The sequence below is a fragment of the Centruroides sculpturatus genome, unplaced genomic scaffold, assembly GCF_000671375.1.
Source record: "Centruroides sculpturatus isolate CEXI.00-Female unplaced genomic scaffold, Cexi_2.0 scaffold2582, whole genome shotgun sequence".
In the NCBI taxonomy this organism is placed as follows: domain Eukaryota; kingdom Metazoa; phylum Arthropoda; class Arachnida; order Scorpiones; family Buthidae; genus Centruroides; species Centruroides sculpturatus.
In genome coordinates, this window is record NW_019387425.1 from 1 (window position 1) to 15695 (window position 15695).

Here is a 15695-nt window from a genome sequence, read left to right on the forward strand (position 1 = left end):
GTATCCAAACAACCCCCAGTCCCTAATTGATTCGGATAAACGACGCTCTACTGTATTACAAATTTATTTTATTTACGTTTTGAATTTTAAAATAAAATATTAAATTTAAATATATTTTCTAACCATATTGAATTTTTAATGTATTTAAATTAGAGTGATTGTTTTCAACAACGATTCAGAGAAATCCATTTTGTGAATGTAAATTCCATAATCAAAGGAATAACAAATATTTTCGTCCCATTTATGCACGAAAAAATCGTAAAACGAGTGAGTAATTTTTTATTAAAAGTAATGCACGATGTATTAAATATAGTACAAAAAAATATACTTTATTAATCAAACCCCCAATGTTTTGAATTTCCAATCTCACAATATGCCAATAAGCAATATAAATTTTTGTACTAAGAATTTAACACAATAAAAACGTACAAATCTTTTAACTTTAACGTTTTCTATATTGATTTTTGATTAAATAACTGATTAATACATCAATCTACCTGTTATAAAATTAAAAAGAATATATTTTGTACTATTGTATCGCTTGTAAAAAATTTTTTCATTTGTTTACAGATGATAATGCATAGTGAAGTAACGACTCTGCATAAATTTATTCATCCAAAATATCTTCCTGTTGCGTATGGAGGAGAATTACCCGATTCCGATTCACGCGAGTTCATTGAAATATTGAAACAAAATGAAGATTTCTTTCGACAAAACGAAGAATATGTGAAAATGTATGACGAAGAGGTCAAACGAAGATTCTCTGAAGGAACATTCAAGTATATTGATCGGGATAATGTGAATTACGAAGACAAAGTTATAAATGAAGTAGAAGAGAAATTCAACCGCATCAAAGAGGATCCAGAATATTACGCGAAACACTTTGAAAAAAATGCTCTGTTCGAAGTCACGCATTTGTAAATCAAGTTATTTGCATATCTTAGTGTATTACTTCTGGTATAACACTATATTATTATTGTTGAAGACATTATATAAATGATAACATTTTAAAAACATTCGAATTTTGAAGATACTGAACTTATATAGACTACTGTATACGGGATGAATTTATTTAAAAATTAAAATTTATCAATTGATATATGTATGGATTATTTTTGTGATTGTAATTGAAATAAATGGGTGTAGGCAAATTATAATAAACAAATTACCTGTGAACCGCCGGGGAGGACGTAGGCCGTCTCACCTCCCTTTCCGGCAACAGGTCGTTAATTTTACTCACTTTTCAAGATTACGATGTCTGGTCCCGAGGGTTGAGACTCTCATATGTCGGTCGAGTGGAGGGAGACGATAAGGTGAAGGCAGTATACGAGTAAAGGAGTATACCATTTAACAAATAAAACAAGAATTTATTAAAATAGACAAGATTGACAAAACTACAACACTAATTTCGACACTAAACCGCCCAAGAGCTCGAGAGAGAGTTTACATGGGTTTCATACCTCTTTGTAAGTTACCACGACGATTTAAGTCCATTAAGGCACATAGATATCCAATAAGTAACGTTTTTAGGGTAATCCCAATTGGTACAAATGTAAAAGTTCGCGACTAACGGATGGAGATCGATGTTGGAGGTTCGGAATGTACGGCGGGTTCGGAGATTCTACTTGACGGTATCCGATGGCGTCGGTCCGGCTTTCGGTAAGAGACTCCCCCGAGAGGGGGAAGAAAGCATCTTTTATAGCTTTTTGCTGGAAAATCGGTAACGAGATCGGTTGTTACATGAGATAAAGGTTATAGGTGTTCCCGGAACCCAAAACAAGTGACGAAATTTGGATGGTAACTATAAACTTCTGTGCAAGTCGAGCTGCAGACTGTGTGAGAACAATAGAATGTTGGTAGTTATTAAAGCAGGGTTTCAAACGTTCCCAGCGACGATCGTTTTTTTTTCTTTAATACGTTATATAAACAGAAGTAAAATAAAATTTTTAGATTAATAAAATTCCGGATCTCACATACCAAATAAACCGTTAGTTACTTAATGTATTTGAGTGTATTCTATGAATGTTCTATATAGAAAACGAGATTCTTCTGCATCGAACACAAAACGATCGATAAGGCATGTTTGGGGGTCGATAGAAAACGGATCATTAAAAATAATTAGTCAAATGTCGTGTGTATTTTATGTTCAGTATGTTGTAAATTTGAAAAGTTTGATCTTGCCTATAAAAACGGTGCGTGTTAATATTTTCTAAGCTAATTTTTTATTTAATTATAATTTTACTACAAAGAAAGAACAGGGGTTAAAATAAGTCGAAAAATCTTGAAGAGGTCAGCACTCAAAAATGTTTGAGAATTTCTGATGTTTGCACCATCAGTTACGTGACTTGAAATCAAAAACTTTTCTCTTAAAGGAGTTAGATAGATGACTGGCATGACTCTGTTGCTAAAGAGGGAATGTAATGTACAGGAGTAAGAAACTACTAATTTGAGGTGAAAAGCATATATTTTACATTAAATATGTTAAAAATATGATTAAAAACTGCAGCCCGGTATTGTGACGATGTCAGAATAAACTTTTGAAGTCACATTTTATGTGAATTTTTTTTTATTTTTGAATATTTTTGGAGTAATACGCAATCTAAATATATTTCGTGTTACTTTTCTTCTGTTAGAAATTAAATCATTTTGCGTCACTTACAGCAATTAATAATTTAAATTTATTAATTTTAAGTTTCTCTTATCAGTAATAACTTTCCTAGTGGCAATTGTAGATGACATTTACGTAAAAGGAAAATGGCCCTGCTTTTCTATATATATCTAAATAAAATAATTTATTATTAAGTGTTAGTCACATGTTTAAAAGTTTTATTTTATGTAATTCAAACATTTCTTCTTTGATAAAGCAGGTAAGAGGTTTTAACTATTGTTATTCGTTGTATTTTATGTATTACCTATAAATACCTTAGTGATATTCGGACGTATTTAACTGAGTTACAAAAATTTAATGTTTCTATTACTGAAGAACTTAAAATTTGTTTTATTTTAAGGAAGAAAAGATACGCCTGTATATAATACGCACACAATTTCAGATCAAAGTATTGAAAGAAAGAGTATTTAGTGTACAGTAATTAAACAATTCGGCTTATAAGATAACTGTGGTAAGATAAGATATACCTAATAAGTACCCAGCTAGAATGTTTTTTCTCCTTCACAACAACACCTTATCTTACTAAGTACTATTTATTAATTGCAAGAAACGTTTCCAACCTCTTCTACAGGCCATCTTTAGTTTTTTTTTTTTAAATTTTAGAGCGTGCCTGGTGTTATGAGTGAAATATCGAAGTACAAAGACTTTCAGTTACTTTTCAAGAGAGCATCAACAACTGTTTATGGCCTTTCAAAGAATGATAAGGATAAAGTTAAAAAGTAGTGCATCAGAAGTATACAGAATTTTGTATAAAAACGAACAATTGAATTTGGAGAAGGAATACATACGATTTGCAACAGAAACCTTAACAAATGTCTTAAAGAACACATATATAGTATATAGAAAGAGCAGAATTGTACGGCTTTGGGCTTTGTCTAGAATGGCACAAAGCGAGGCATCAGTAGTATAATCAGAAGAAGATTGAATTACGTGACATAAACCGGGGGTACTTCTACTAAATACCGCTTAATCGGCACAAAATCGTAAGATTCGATCTGTACGTTTAAAAGAAGGGTCGATTTTTGAGTGGTAAGAGGATCTACATTTTGAATCCGGATACACGTTAGGATGTTGACACCAGTTAATCTTATTTTAACGCGAATTAACACACCTAACCACGGACTTTCGAGTATGAGGAAGGCAAGTATTTAACGTAGGCATAAGTGTGGATATCTATCATTAACCAGGCGATATTTAAAATAACAAACGAAAATATTTAATAAAATAAAATATCAAGAATATACAAATGAAATGAATTACAAATTATACTTAACCTAATGTAAGTTCGCCGATTTTGGGGGCAATACGTTAATTGCGCGTCAGGAAAACCTAGGGTCAAACCGTATGTGGGTGGTGGCGGTAGGAGACAGAGATGACAAGTGTCTTACACGAAAACCGTTTATTTTGACATAAGGTTAAGTCACATAATGACAATAACAATGCGATCTAGATCGACTTTGGTGGGAGCTCCTTGATGTCGACGAACGGGCGCTGACTGGTGTTCCGGGCTTGACAGGAGAGTGTCCGTTGCACAGGTGCCTCTGTCCGGTGATGTTGCGGATGTTGGTCACTGGTGGAGAACCTGGTCCGAGTGGAGAACTGCGGAGAATCGGCTGGGAATTCCTCTTCGGAGAGAAGCGGCCGAGAATCTCCGTCGGGGAGAAGCGGCTGGGAATCTCTCCGCTGTCCTTGAGATTCGGGGGTGTTATAAGATTTTCGCCAAATCTCACCCTTTTGATTGGTCCCGTTCACCCTCTCCCTTACCCCGATTGGTCATTCCTTTGTTTCTAGGCGAAACTTGAGACCGATCCGGGTCGGGAAAAGGTCGGAGAGGTGATGACGGAGCTTTTAATGTTCGCGCTCGTCGACCCGGCACTTGTTCGCGAGCATCTCAACAAAGCTCTTTCTTTCTGTCGACATTTATCCCTGTTGTTTATCATCGCGTTGCGTTTGTTTTACGATTCGAAAAAAGTTTTCGTCCCATCTGGGTTATGTCATTAACACACCCTCTTGACCCGATTCCATCTTCGAAACTCTCTGACGTTAAAGTTTGTAATTAGTCGTAATTTCGACGCGCTTTTACGACCCTCATACTAAATCGCGATTAACTAACTTAAATTCTATCTTAAATCTAACTCGTGAGAGAGAGTTCGCATCGATCTGAATAGGTTTATACTACCTTCACTAGAGTATGGATTCTTTATACAAAATGTTTCCTGAGCAGAGAGAAGAATTTCCATGGGATGAAAAAGCACTTCGGTTGTACGAGTCACTTAGATTTTACAAATACGTGTGCCGGGCTGTCAACGGCTCACGTATTTGTAAAATCTAAGTGACTCGTACAGTACGGAATTCATATAAAACGGAATAATCAACAGTGTTATAGGGGGGTCGACTGTAATTAGTTTTAAATAATTAAAATTATTCATAATAGTAATAATTGTTGGCTAGGTAAGAGTTATCTGTAGTCTACTGAAACCCATTTGAGCAAGTCATTAACCCGTAGGAGAAGACAATTCACGTGTAAGATGCAAGGCGAGTTGTTGAGGNGGTCGACTGTAATTAGTTTTAAATAATTAAAATTATTCATAATAGTAATAATTGTTGGCTAGGTAAGAGTTATCTGTAGTCTACTGAAACCCATTTGAGCAAGTCATTAACCCGTAGGAGAAGACAATTCACGTGTAAGATGCAAGGCGAGTTGTTGAGGCTGTTTTTCAAATAAAAGTTATGTCTCGTAAGCCATAAAACACTTTCCTACTAAAAGAATTTAGACAGAAAAGTTGTGTAAATATTGCCTTGAATTAATTCGATGGTTATCGAATGTCGTTGATTTATGATAAAATAATTCTTAATTTTCTAAAAATGAACGTCGACTATTTTGATTTTTAATGAACGTCTTTTGTATTAATAAAAATGTTACTTGTTATTGGCATTTACAATTCACATAGAGACTTGCCCGTATGCCAAAAAGAAGACATTTGTCTTTACGTGTTAACTAAAATCATAAGCATTATTAATAAAATATCGTAACAGATGGCGCCACATAGAAACCCTGCCTTCTATATAATTGAAATTATCAGAATTCCTTGTTTTTTTCACATCACACAACACATATTCTAGTAGCAGGAAAGTCGTAAAAGAAACCTTGCCAGCTTTTATAGTCTTTGCAAGCGTTTGAACATCGGTTAAAGGATGTGGGAGTTTGTATGAGAGATGAATCAGCAGGAAGAAGTGAAGGGTCCTTGATACGGTTGTATCAATATTTCGTTACAATTGATACTTTTTTTAGCCATTTTATCGTCGCTAAGGCTCACTCGTACATGTCCACAGTTGAAAAGTGACCGAAATAACTCAATTTATGTAGAGAGATATCTGATAACATAAGATTATTATTATACGAAACAAAACAAGAAGACAATATAAACGAAGCATATACACAACTAACTACCTGAACTGTAGGAATTAAATTTGAAATCGAAAATATAAGATACAATATTAAGTTAGTATAATAGACTAATCGTATTAGCAAAGTGAACAGAATGTTCGATAAAAGGTGTTTGAAGAGATTACACATTTTTTGATGTTTTTCTTGGTTATGACGTTGGATATAATAACCTGCACGACCTCCATAATAACCTGCGTGTAATAAACTGCTTCAGGGAGAATGTTTGTATCATGTGACCACATTTGTATTTTAGAATAAAGTCGACTTTACTCGAGCGAAAACGAAACTGACAAAAAACCTAGCTAATAATATAAAAGTTATTTTTTATATTAAATGAATATAAGCATTTTTAAACTGATTTTTTGTGTGTTTGTTAAACATAAATATTTATTGTTGGAAAATATACGCGATTCGTTGCTATAATTTTTATTTATTTATTTATATTTTTTTAATGTCACATTTAATGAAAATTTTTGTATTATTCAATATTTTTCGAGTATTTTGCAATTGAAATATATCAAACCTCACACAACCAAAGCTAAATTTATTTTATTTTACTTTTCTTTCGTTAAAATTATATTTAAAGTTTGCGTGACTTACAGCAATTAATTCAAGTTTCCTGATTTGAAATTTCTCTTAGTAATTTTTTTAAAATCAGTTGTAGGTGAAATTTACATAAAAGGAAAATGGTCCTGCTTTTCTATATATATCTAAATAAAATAATTTATTATTAAGTGTTAGTCACATGTTTAAAAGCTTAATTTTATGTTATTCGAACATTTCTTCTTTGATAAAACAGGTAAAAGATTTTAACTAATTATTTCAGCCTCTAGGTAATAGGCATGTTAAGCTTTACTTAAATTTTGTGTAATTAAGGAAATTGATAAAAATTTTAAAATTATTACTTAATTTTATAAATAATAGAATCCCAACACTAAATATACGGTTAAAAACACATAAAAAAGAAGAAAAATACAGACCCATAGTAGATTTCAGATACTCCATATTGTACAATTTAGAAAATTATATTAAAGAACAATAAAAAAATTTTGAGGGTTCCACAAATAGTATAAAAAATGCTGATGAAGTTATTAATATAATTCAAAAAATAAAAAAAGAAAAAACAGACACATTAATAAGTTTAGACGTAAAAAATATGTACCCAAACATAAAATGGGAATCAATTGAAAACAGCCTAACCCAATTAAAAACAAACCAAACATTAATTGATCTTATAAAATTTGCATATAAAAGGAATTATTTTGAGGCTTGTAACAATTTTTATACACAAACAGATGGTGTTAGTGTGGGGTCAAAGATGGGGCCAAAATTAGCTGAAATAGTAATGAAAGATATAGATAAAAAAATAGAAAACATTCCCGGTGTAAAAGCTGTAATGAGGTATGTGGATGATTACTTATTGATAATGAAATAACAAATGAAAAGATAATTTTATATACAATAAATAACATAAACAAAGATATAAAATTTGATATAGAACTAGAAAAATATAATAAAATTAACTTTTTGGATATCACTATAAAAAAAGAAAAAGAAAATTTTCATTTAGAACATACAAAAAACCATCTAATGTTAATAAAACGATCAGTTATTATTCACATACCCCAATGGCTATTAAAAAGAATACATATATAATGGAACTAAAAAAGATGTACACAAGAACAACCAACAAAAATGAACGTGAAATAGAATTAAACGAGTTAGATCATAAATTCATCCTCAATGGTTATCCGAAAAAAATATTAAAAATTTGGCACACACAATATTACAAAAACAGATTTAATATAAAAAACAATATTACAAAAACAGATTTAATATAAAAAATAAAAAAGGGGGGAAAAATTACAAAGCCTTCCCTTACATAACTAGTATTTACGATAACTGTTCAAAACTATTAAGCGAAGATAATGTGTTTTTGGCCCCATCTTTGACTAATAAAATTTCACATACTATTCATAAAATAGGAAAACAAAAAACCAAAACGGATAAATTGAAAAAAACTGGTACAGTTTATAAGATAAGCTGTAACTGTCAGAATCCAAAAAAATACATAGGAAACATTAGAATTACGTATAAAAGAACATGACAAGGAAGGACATTAGAATTACGTATAAAAGAACATGAAACTGCGATAAGACTAAAACTAAAGGGATTTTTAGAATTCCCCCGCAAGGGAAATTCTAAAAATCTTTTCTTAGTGTACGTTCTCATGACGCACCCTAACTGTGTACCAAATTTCAACCTTCAACTCCTAACTCTTTGGGCTCTGCGCTTCTTATTATTCGAAGTGGCTATTTGAAAGGGCAATTTTGGCAACTAAAAACAATATTGTCCACAATATCAACTTTAATATTCAAAAGAAAATTCAGAACTGGCAAGAGGTTATCCTCTTTTAAGTTTGGTCATTGTATAAAATATAAATGAAATCAACTTTTTATTAACAAATACACTAAGTACACTTTACACAGTTTTCACACTTTATTTTCGATTTATATTCAGTCTCTGTATCACTTTGACTACTAACACTTGACTGCTTGTTTTTATTCACTCATTCACTACTTTAGCATTTTCACTTCTTTTTCGGTTCCTCCCTTTATCACTGATAAGAAACCGACGTTTGAACCCACGACGGATCTTGCTTTATACACTCCCACCAATGGGTAGTCCCACCTATACCAAAATAGGCTTCGAATGATCCACAATGTTTCAGAACATTCCATAATATTCGAGTGTGTTCTGGAATGTTCCACAATGATGCGGGATGTTTCCGAACGTTCCAGAACATCCCGGAACATTCTGGAATGTTGTGGAATATTCTCGAATGTTCTGGACTGTTCTAGAAATTTCCAGAGGGCGAAACTTCCAGCCCTTATATCTTCAACAGCACGCCCTTCGGGTAAAAACGTAAACCTTCATGGATGGGAGATAGAGGGATACCACACCATATAACTCCCTTGATCGTACCAACACTCGGTTCTGAGTTTTAGTGGCACTTACCTTTATAATATATATATATATATATAGATTGATTGATATAGATTACAATGGTAAAATACTTTAATTTTTTTCAAGTTTTGGAGGCTCCGAAATCTAGATTCTTAGGCATGGGCGTACAGGCACGGTTTGGAAAAACTCTCTCTACCTTCAGATAGTAAGCTTTTTCCTCGTATTATAATTAATATTAAAATAACTTTTTATAATATCTTATAACAGATGAAGCCACACGCAAATTTAAACTTTTCGTGTGTTTCTTAAATATATTTCCGGAAAAGTTATACAAATCGTTCTTGAATTTTTTGTTTATATCATATTTAATATAAATTAGTGTATTATTAAATATTTTTCGAGTAATACGCAATTAAAATATATTGATTCTTACCCAACCAAAGCTATATATATTGCGAAATTTGCTAGATTTTCGTAAGAATTAAATTCATTTTGCATGACATACAACAATGAATAATTTAAATTTATTAATTTCACGTTTCTCTTATCACTAATAACTTTCCTCGTAGCAGTTGTAGATAACATTTACGTAAAAGGAAAAATGCTCCTGTTTTTTTCTCATATATTTGAATAAAATAAATTATTATTTAATTAAAGTTAGTCACATGTTTAAAAGTTTTATTTTATGTTATTTGGACATTTCTTATTTGATAAAGCAGGTAAGAGGTTTTATCTATTGTTATTCGTTGAGTTTTATGTATTACCTATAAATACCTTAATGATATTCGGAAGTATTTAACTGAATTACAAAAATTTTATGTACTTTAATTTAAGGCAGAAAAGACGCGCCTGTATATAATACGCACACAATTTCAGATCAAAGTATCAGTACATTAGGAGAAAGCTAGAATTATAAAACCGGTAAACTCACCAACATTAGCGATGAATTTGAAAGAAGTTAAAATTTATAAAAGCAGATGTATTAACTATAAAACAGCTACAGTTTTATCACAGCATGGAAGTATATGGTCGAAAAGAAATTATTACAGCCTTCCGGCGGTCTTCTGTATCAAGTATTGTATATAGCACTTCGCCTCACAGCACATTGACAAGAGCAGCAACTTCTTGCTAAAGTTTAAAGTTGATTGGAAAAATCTAAATTCTAGTGTAGTAGATATTTTAAGATTATATACTATTCATAGATATCCTGTGCATTATAATAGTACATTTCCTTATAACTTATTTGCTTTTTTTCNTTAAGCGAAGATAATGTGTTTTTGGCCCCATCTTTGACTAATAAAATTTCACATACTATTCATAAAATAGGAAAACAAAAAACCAAAACGGATAAATTGAAAAAAACTGGTACAGTTTATAAGATAAGCTGTAACTGTCAGAATCCAAAAAAATACATAGGAAACATTAGAATTACGTATAAAAGAACATGACAAGGAAGGACATTAGAATTACGTATAAAAGAACATGAAACTGCGATAAGACTAAAACTAAAGGGATTTTTAGAATTCCCCCGCAAGGGAAATTCTAAAAATCTTTTCTTAGTGTACGTTCTCATGACGCACCCTAACTGTGTACCAAATTTCAACCTTCAACTCCTAACTCTTTGGGCTCTGCGCTTCTTATTATTCGAAGTGGCTATTTGAAAGGGCAATTTTGGCAACTAAAAACAATATTGTCCACAATATCAACTTTAATATTCAAAAGAAAATTCAGAACTGGCAAGAGGTTATCCTCTTTTAAGTTTGGTCATTGTATAAAATATAAATGAAATCAACTTTTTATTAACAAATACACTAAGTACACTTTACACAGTTTTCACACTTTATTTTCGATTTATATTCAGTCTCTGTATCACTTTGACTACTAACACTTGACTGCTTGTTTTTATTCACTCATTCACTACTTTAGCATTTTCACTTCTTTTTCGGTTCCTCCCTTTATCACTGATAAGAAACCGACGTTTGAACCCACGACGGATCTTGCTTTATACACTCCCACCAATGGGTAGTCCCACCTATACCAAAATAGGCTTCGAATGATCCACAATGTTTCAGAACATTCCATAATATTCGAGTGTGTTCTGGAATGTTCCACAATGATGCGGGATGTTTCCGAACGTTCCAGAACATCCCGGAACATTCTGGAATGTTGTGGAATATTCTCGAATGTTCTGGACTGTTCTAGAAATTTCCAGAGGGCGAAACTTCCAGCCCTTATATCTTCAACAGCACGCCCTTCGGGTAAAAACGTAAACCTTCATGGATGGGAGATAGAGGGATACCACACCATATAACTCCCTTGATCGTACCAACACTCGGTTCTGAGTTTTAGTGGCACTTACCTTTATAATATATATATATATATATAGATTGATTGATATAGATTACAATGGTAAAATACTTTAATTTTTTTCAAGTTTTGGAGGCTCCGAAATCTAGATTCTTAGGCATGGGCGTACAGGCACGGTTTGGAAAAACTCTCTCTACCTTCAGATAGTAAGCTTTTTCCTCGTATTATAATTAATATTAAAATAACTTTTTATAATATCTTATAACAGATGAAGCCACACGCAAATTTAAACTTTTCGTGTGTTTCTTAAATATATTTCCGGAAAAGTTATACAAATCGTTCTTGAATTTTTTGTTTATATCATATTTAATATAAATTAGTGTATTATTAAATATTTTTCGAGTAATACGCAATTAAAATATATTGATTCTTACCCAACCAAAGCTATATATATTGCGAAATTTGCTAGATTTTCGTAAGAATTAAATTCATTTTGCATGACATACAACAATGAATAATTTAAATTTATTAATTTCACGTTTCTCTTATCACTAATAACTTTCCTCGTAGCAGTTGTAGATAACATTTACGTAAAAGGAAAAATGCTCCTGTTTTTTTCTCATATATTTGAATAAAATAAATTATTATTTAATTAAAGTTAGTCACATGTTTAAAAGTTTTATTTTATGTTATTTGGACATTTCTTATTTGATAAAGCAGGTAAGAGGTTTTATCTATTGTTATTCGTTGAGTTTTATGTATTACCTATAAATACCTTAATGATATTCGGAAGTATTTAACTGAATTACAAAAATTTTATGTACTTTAATTTAAGGCAGAAAAGACGCGCCTGTATATAATACGCACACAATTTCAGATCAAAGTATCAGTACATTAGGAGAAAGCTAGAATTATAAAACCGGTAAACTCACCAACATTAGCGATGAATTTGAAAGAAGTTAAAATTTATAAAAGCAGATGTATTAACTATAAAACAGCTACAGTTTTATCACAGCATGGAAGTATATGGTCGAAAAGAAATTATTACAGCCTTCCGGCGGTCTTCTGTATCAAGTATTGTATATAGCACTTCGCCTCACAGCACATTGACAAGAGCAGCAACTCCTTGCTAAAGTTTAAAGTTGATTGGAAAAATCTAAATTCTAGTGTAGTAGATATTTTAAGATTATATACTATTCATAGATATCCTGTGCATTATAATAGTACATTTCCTTATAACTTATTTGCTTTTTTTCGCAAGTTTCTTCCACTTACTACAATTAGTTTAGGATTCTAATCTTTAAAAGACATGTCCATAAATTATTATATTACTATTAAATTATTAATAAGACATTTCAAATTATTTCGTTATTATTTTCTATTTCAGACACAAAAACTATACTTTTTTGGATATAGAATATGGATTCTTTATACAAAATGTTTCCTGAGCAGAGAGAAGAATTTCCATGGGATGAAAAAGCACTTGAACACTTTAAGAAACTTATCAGTAAGTATTGTAATAAACTACATGATAAATTAAATTTGTTATATGGTAGATTTGCATAAAAGTGTCATTTGATTTATTACAATGACGTGGTCTTTATATGAAATATCTTAATACGTTTTCAGCATTATTAACTCACAACAATCTGAAGTAATACTTTTATCATTTATAAAATGTATAAATGATTATAATGAAAACTATGTAACAGTTAAATATATAAAATTTTAATATTTTTATAATAATTATTTCAGATGAAAATAAATTAAAATGTAGAATGGACGACATATTTCTTCTTGGATTTCTTCGTGCTAGAAAGTTTAACTTAGAAAGATCGCTTCGACTTCTGAAGAATTATTATTCTACAAGAATAAAATATCCATCCTTTTTTAAAAATCTTTTCCCATCGAACTTGGAAAATATTTTACCTTTAAATATAATAAGAATATTGCCGAAGCCTGATCAACACGGGAGAATTGTTAGTATAATAGAAAACGGTAAGATTCATAATTATTTTATATTGATATATAACTTATAAGGAAAGAAAATTTATTTATACATTTATTATTCTATGACGTTTTTTCGAATTTTTAATTTTTCTTGAAATATTATCTTAGCTTGTTTGATGGGAAACGTTCAAGTTAAGGTCAATTAGATTGCTTAATTAATAAAACTACAATTGAAACATTATATATGTAATATAATACAAAAATAATATAACATATCATCAACATTTTATGTTTTATTCTGATAGAAAGGTTCAAGAGTTATTTCTTTTATTATAAAAGAAATATGTTATAATGTATTATTGATTTAACGATCAATTTGAGACGTGCCGCTATAGAAAAAAGTTGAAAAAAAATGATTTTAAATTGTTTCTTTAGCACAAATATTTTTCTCCGTTAAGTTAGAGTTTGATATATCAATATGTTACTGTACCTTATATTCTTGTATACATCTTTTAATTACAGAGCGGTGTGATTTTTCGAAAATGAACGTGTTAGATGTGTACCGTCTTTCATTCCTTTTATCAGATTTCATGTTAAATTTACATCGAATGCAAGCGAATGGAATAGTTATAATAATAAATACTCAAGGAATAAATATTCGATATTTGTTGCAATATACACCAAGATTGATCAGCAGTTTAATTGCTTTGATAATCGTAAGTAATAAATTATTTAATTAGTGTTTTATTTATTTCGTTTTAAATCAAAATAAAAAACTAATATTTCAAACAGATTAAGCAATATAAATTATTACAATGCCAATGAAAACTTTAATCATTCTAACTTATGTTAATGGAATTGAGTTTGAAAGAAAAATAGAAGAAATAAAATCGGTATTGAAAACACTCAGCTACTGTAATCGTTATTGTTTGAATTATCAATACAAATTTCTTGAAAATATCTAAATTTCACCCTTACTGACTGATATAATGATTCAAATTTTATATAGTATTATCNAAGGGGGAAATGGTCTTCACAATTTAAAATAGATCGAACACGCTGTGCTCGAATGCTCGTGTAAACGCGCGCCATCTATCGTAGGATAAATGTACGTCGCGGGAGTGTATTTAAAAACTTTCCGAAGTTTTATGGCAATCGTACTATGCCACAAACCTTCGCTGGAGTATATGAAACAACTTCCCAAAGTTTCACGGCAATCGGATAAACGGTGTGGTAATGCATGAAGGACACACACACACACACACACACATACATTCATTTTTATATATATATAGATGTTGCAAATTTGAAAACTGATTTTGCTTATAAAAACGGTGCGTGTTAATATTTTCTGAGCTAATTTTTTATTTAATTATAATTTTACTACAAAGAAAGAACAGGGGTTAAAATAAGTCGAAAAATCTTGAAGAGGTCAGCACTCAAAAATGTTTGGGAATTTCTGATGTTTGCACCATCAGTTACGTGACTTGAAATCAAAAACTTTTCTCTTAAAGGAGTTAGATAGATGACTGGCATGACTCTGTTGCTAAAGAGGGAATGTAATGTACAGGAGTAAGAAACTACTAATTTGAGGTGAAAAGCATATATTTTACATTAAATATGTTAAAAATATGATTAAAAACTGCAGCCCGGTATTGTGACGATGTCAGAATAAACTTTTGAAGTCACATTTTATGTGAATTTTTTTTTATTTTTGAATATTTTTGGAGTAATACGCAATCTAAATATATTTCGTGTTACTTTTCTTCTGTTAGAAATTAAATCATTTTGCGTCACTTACAGCAATTAATAATTTAAATTTATTAATTTTAAGTTTCTCTTATCAGTAATAACTTTCCTAGTGGCAATTGTAGATGACATTTACGTAAAAGGAAAATGGCCCTGCTTTTCTATATATATCTAAATAAAATAATTTATTATTAAGTGTTAGTCACATGTTTAAAAGTTTTATTTTATGTAATTCAAACATTTCTTCTTTGATAAAGCAGGTAAGAGGTTTTAACTATTGTTATTCGTTGTATTTTATGTATTACCTATAAATACCTTAGTGATATTCGGACGTATTTAACTGAATTACAAAAATTTAATGTTTCTATTACTGAAGAACTTAAAATTTGTTTTATTTTAAGGCAGAAAAGATGCGCCTGTATATAATACGCACACAATTTCAGATCAAAGTATCACTACAACAAGAGAAAGCTAGAATTATAAAACCGATAAACTCACCAACATTAGCGATAAATTTGAAAGAAGTTAAAATTTATAAAAGCAGATGTATGAACTGTAGAAGTGCCACAGTTTTATCACAGCATGGAAGTATATGGTCGAAAAAAA

At 30.7% G+C, this 15695-nt stretch overlaps 2 protein-coding genes across 2 annotated transcripts; both read left to right on the top strand.

Moving 5' to 3' along the window:
• Positions 1-153: 153 nt before the first annotated feature.
• Positions 154-1317, top strand: LOC111616417 (clavesin-2-like; the record flags this gene model as incomplete). The annotated part of the gene is made up of 2 exons (XM_023357831.1): positions 154-267; positions 571-1317. Coding segments are annotated over 2 exons (465 nt in total), but the record flags the coding sequence as incomplete, so codon positions are not given.
• Positions 1318-12772: 11455 nt separating this feature from the next.
• LOC111616416 (alpha-tocopherol transfer protein-like) lies at positions 12773-13546 on the top strand. The gene is made up of 3 exons (XM_023357829.1): positions 12773-12897; positions 13146-13388; positions 13509-13546. Exons 1-3 carry the CDS (start codon positions 12810-12812, stop codon positions 13544-13546), a joined length of 369 nt encoding a protein of 122 aa, XP_023213597.1. The 5' UTR covers positions 12773-12809.
• Positions 13547-15695: the final 2149 nt, after the last annotated feature.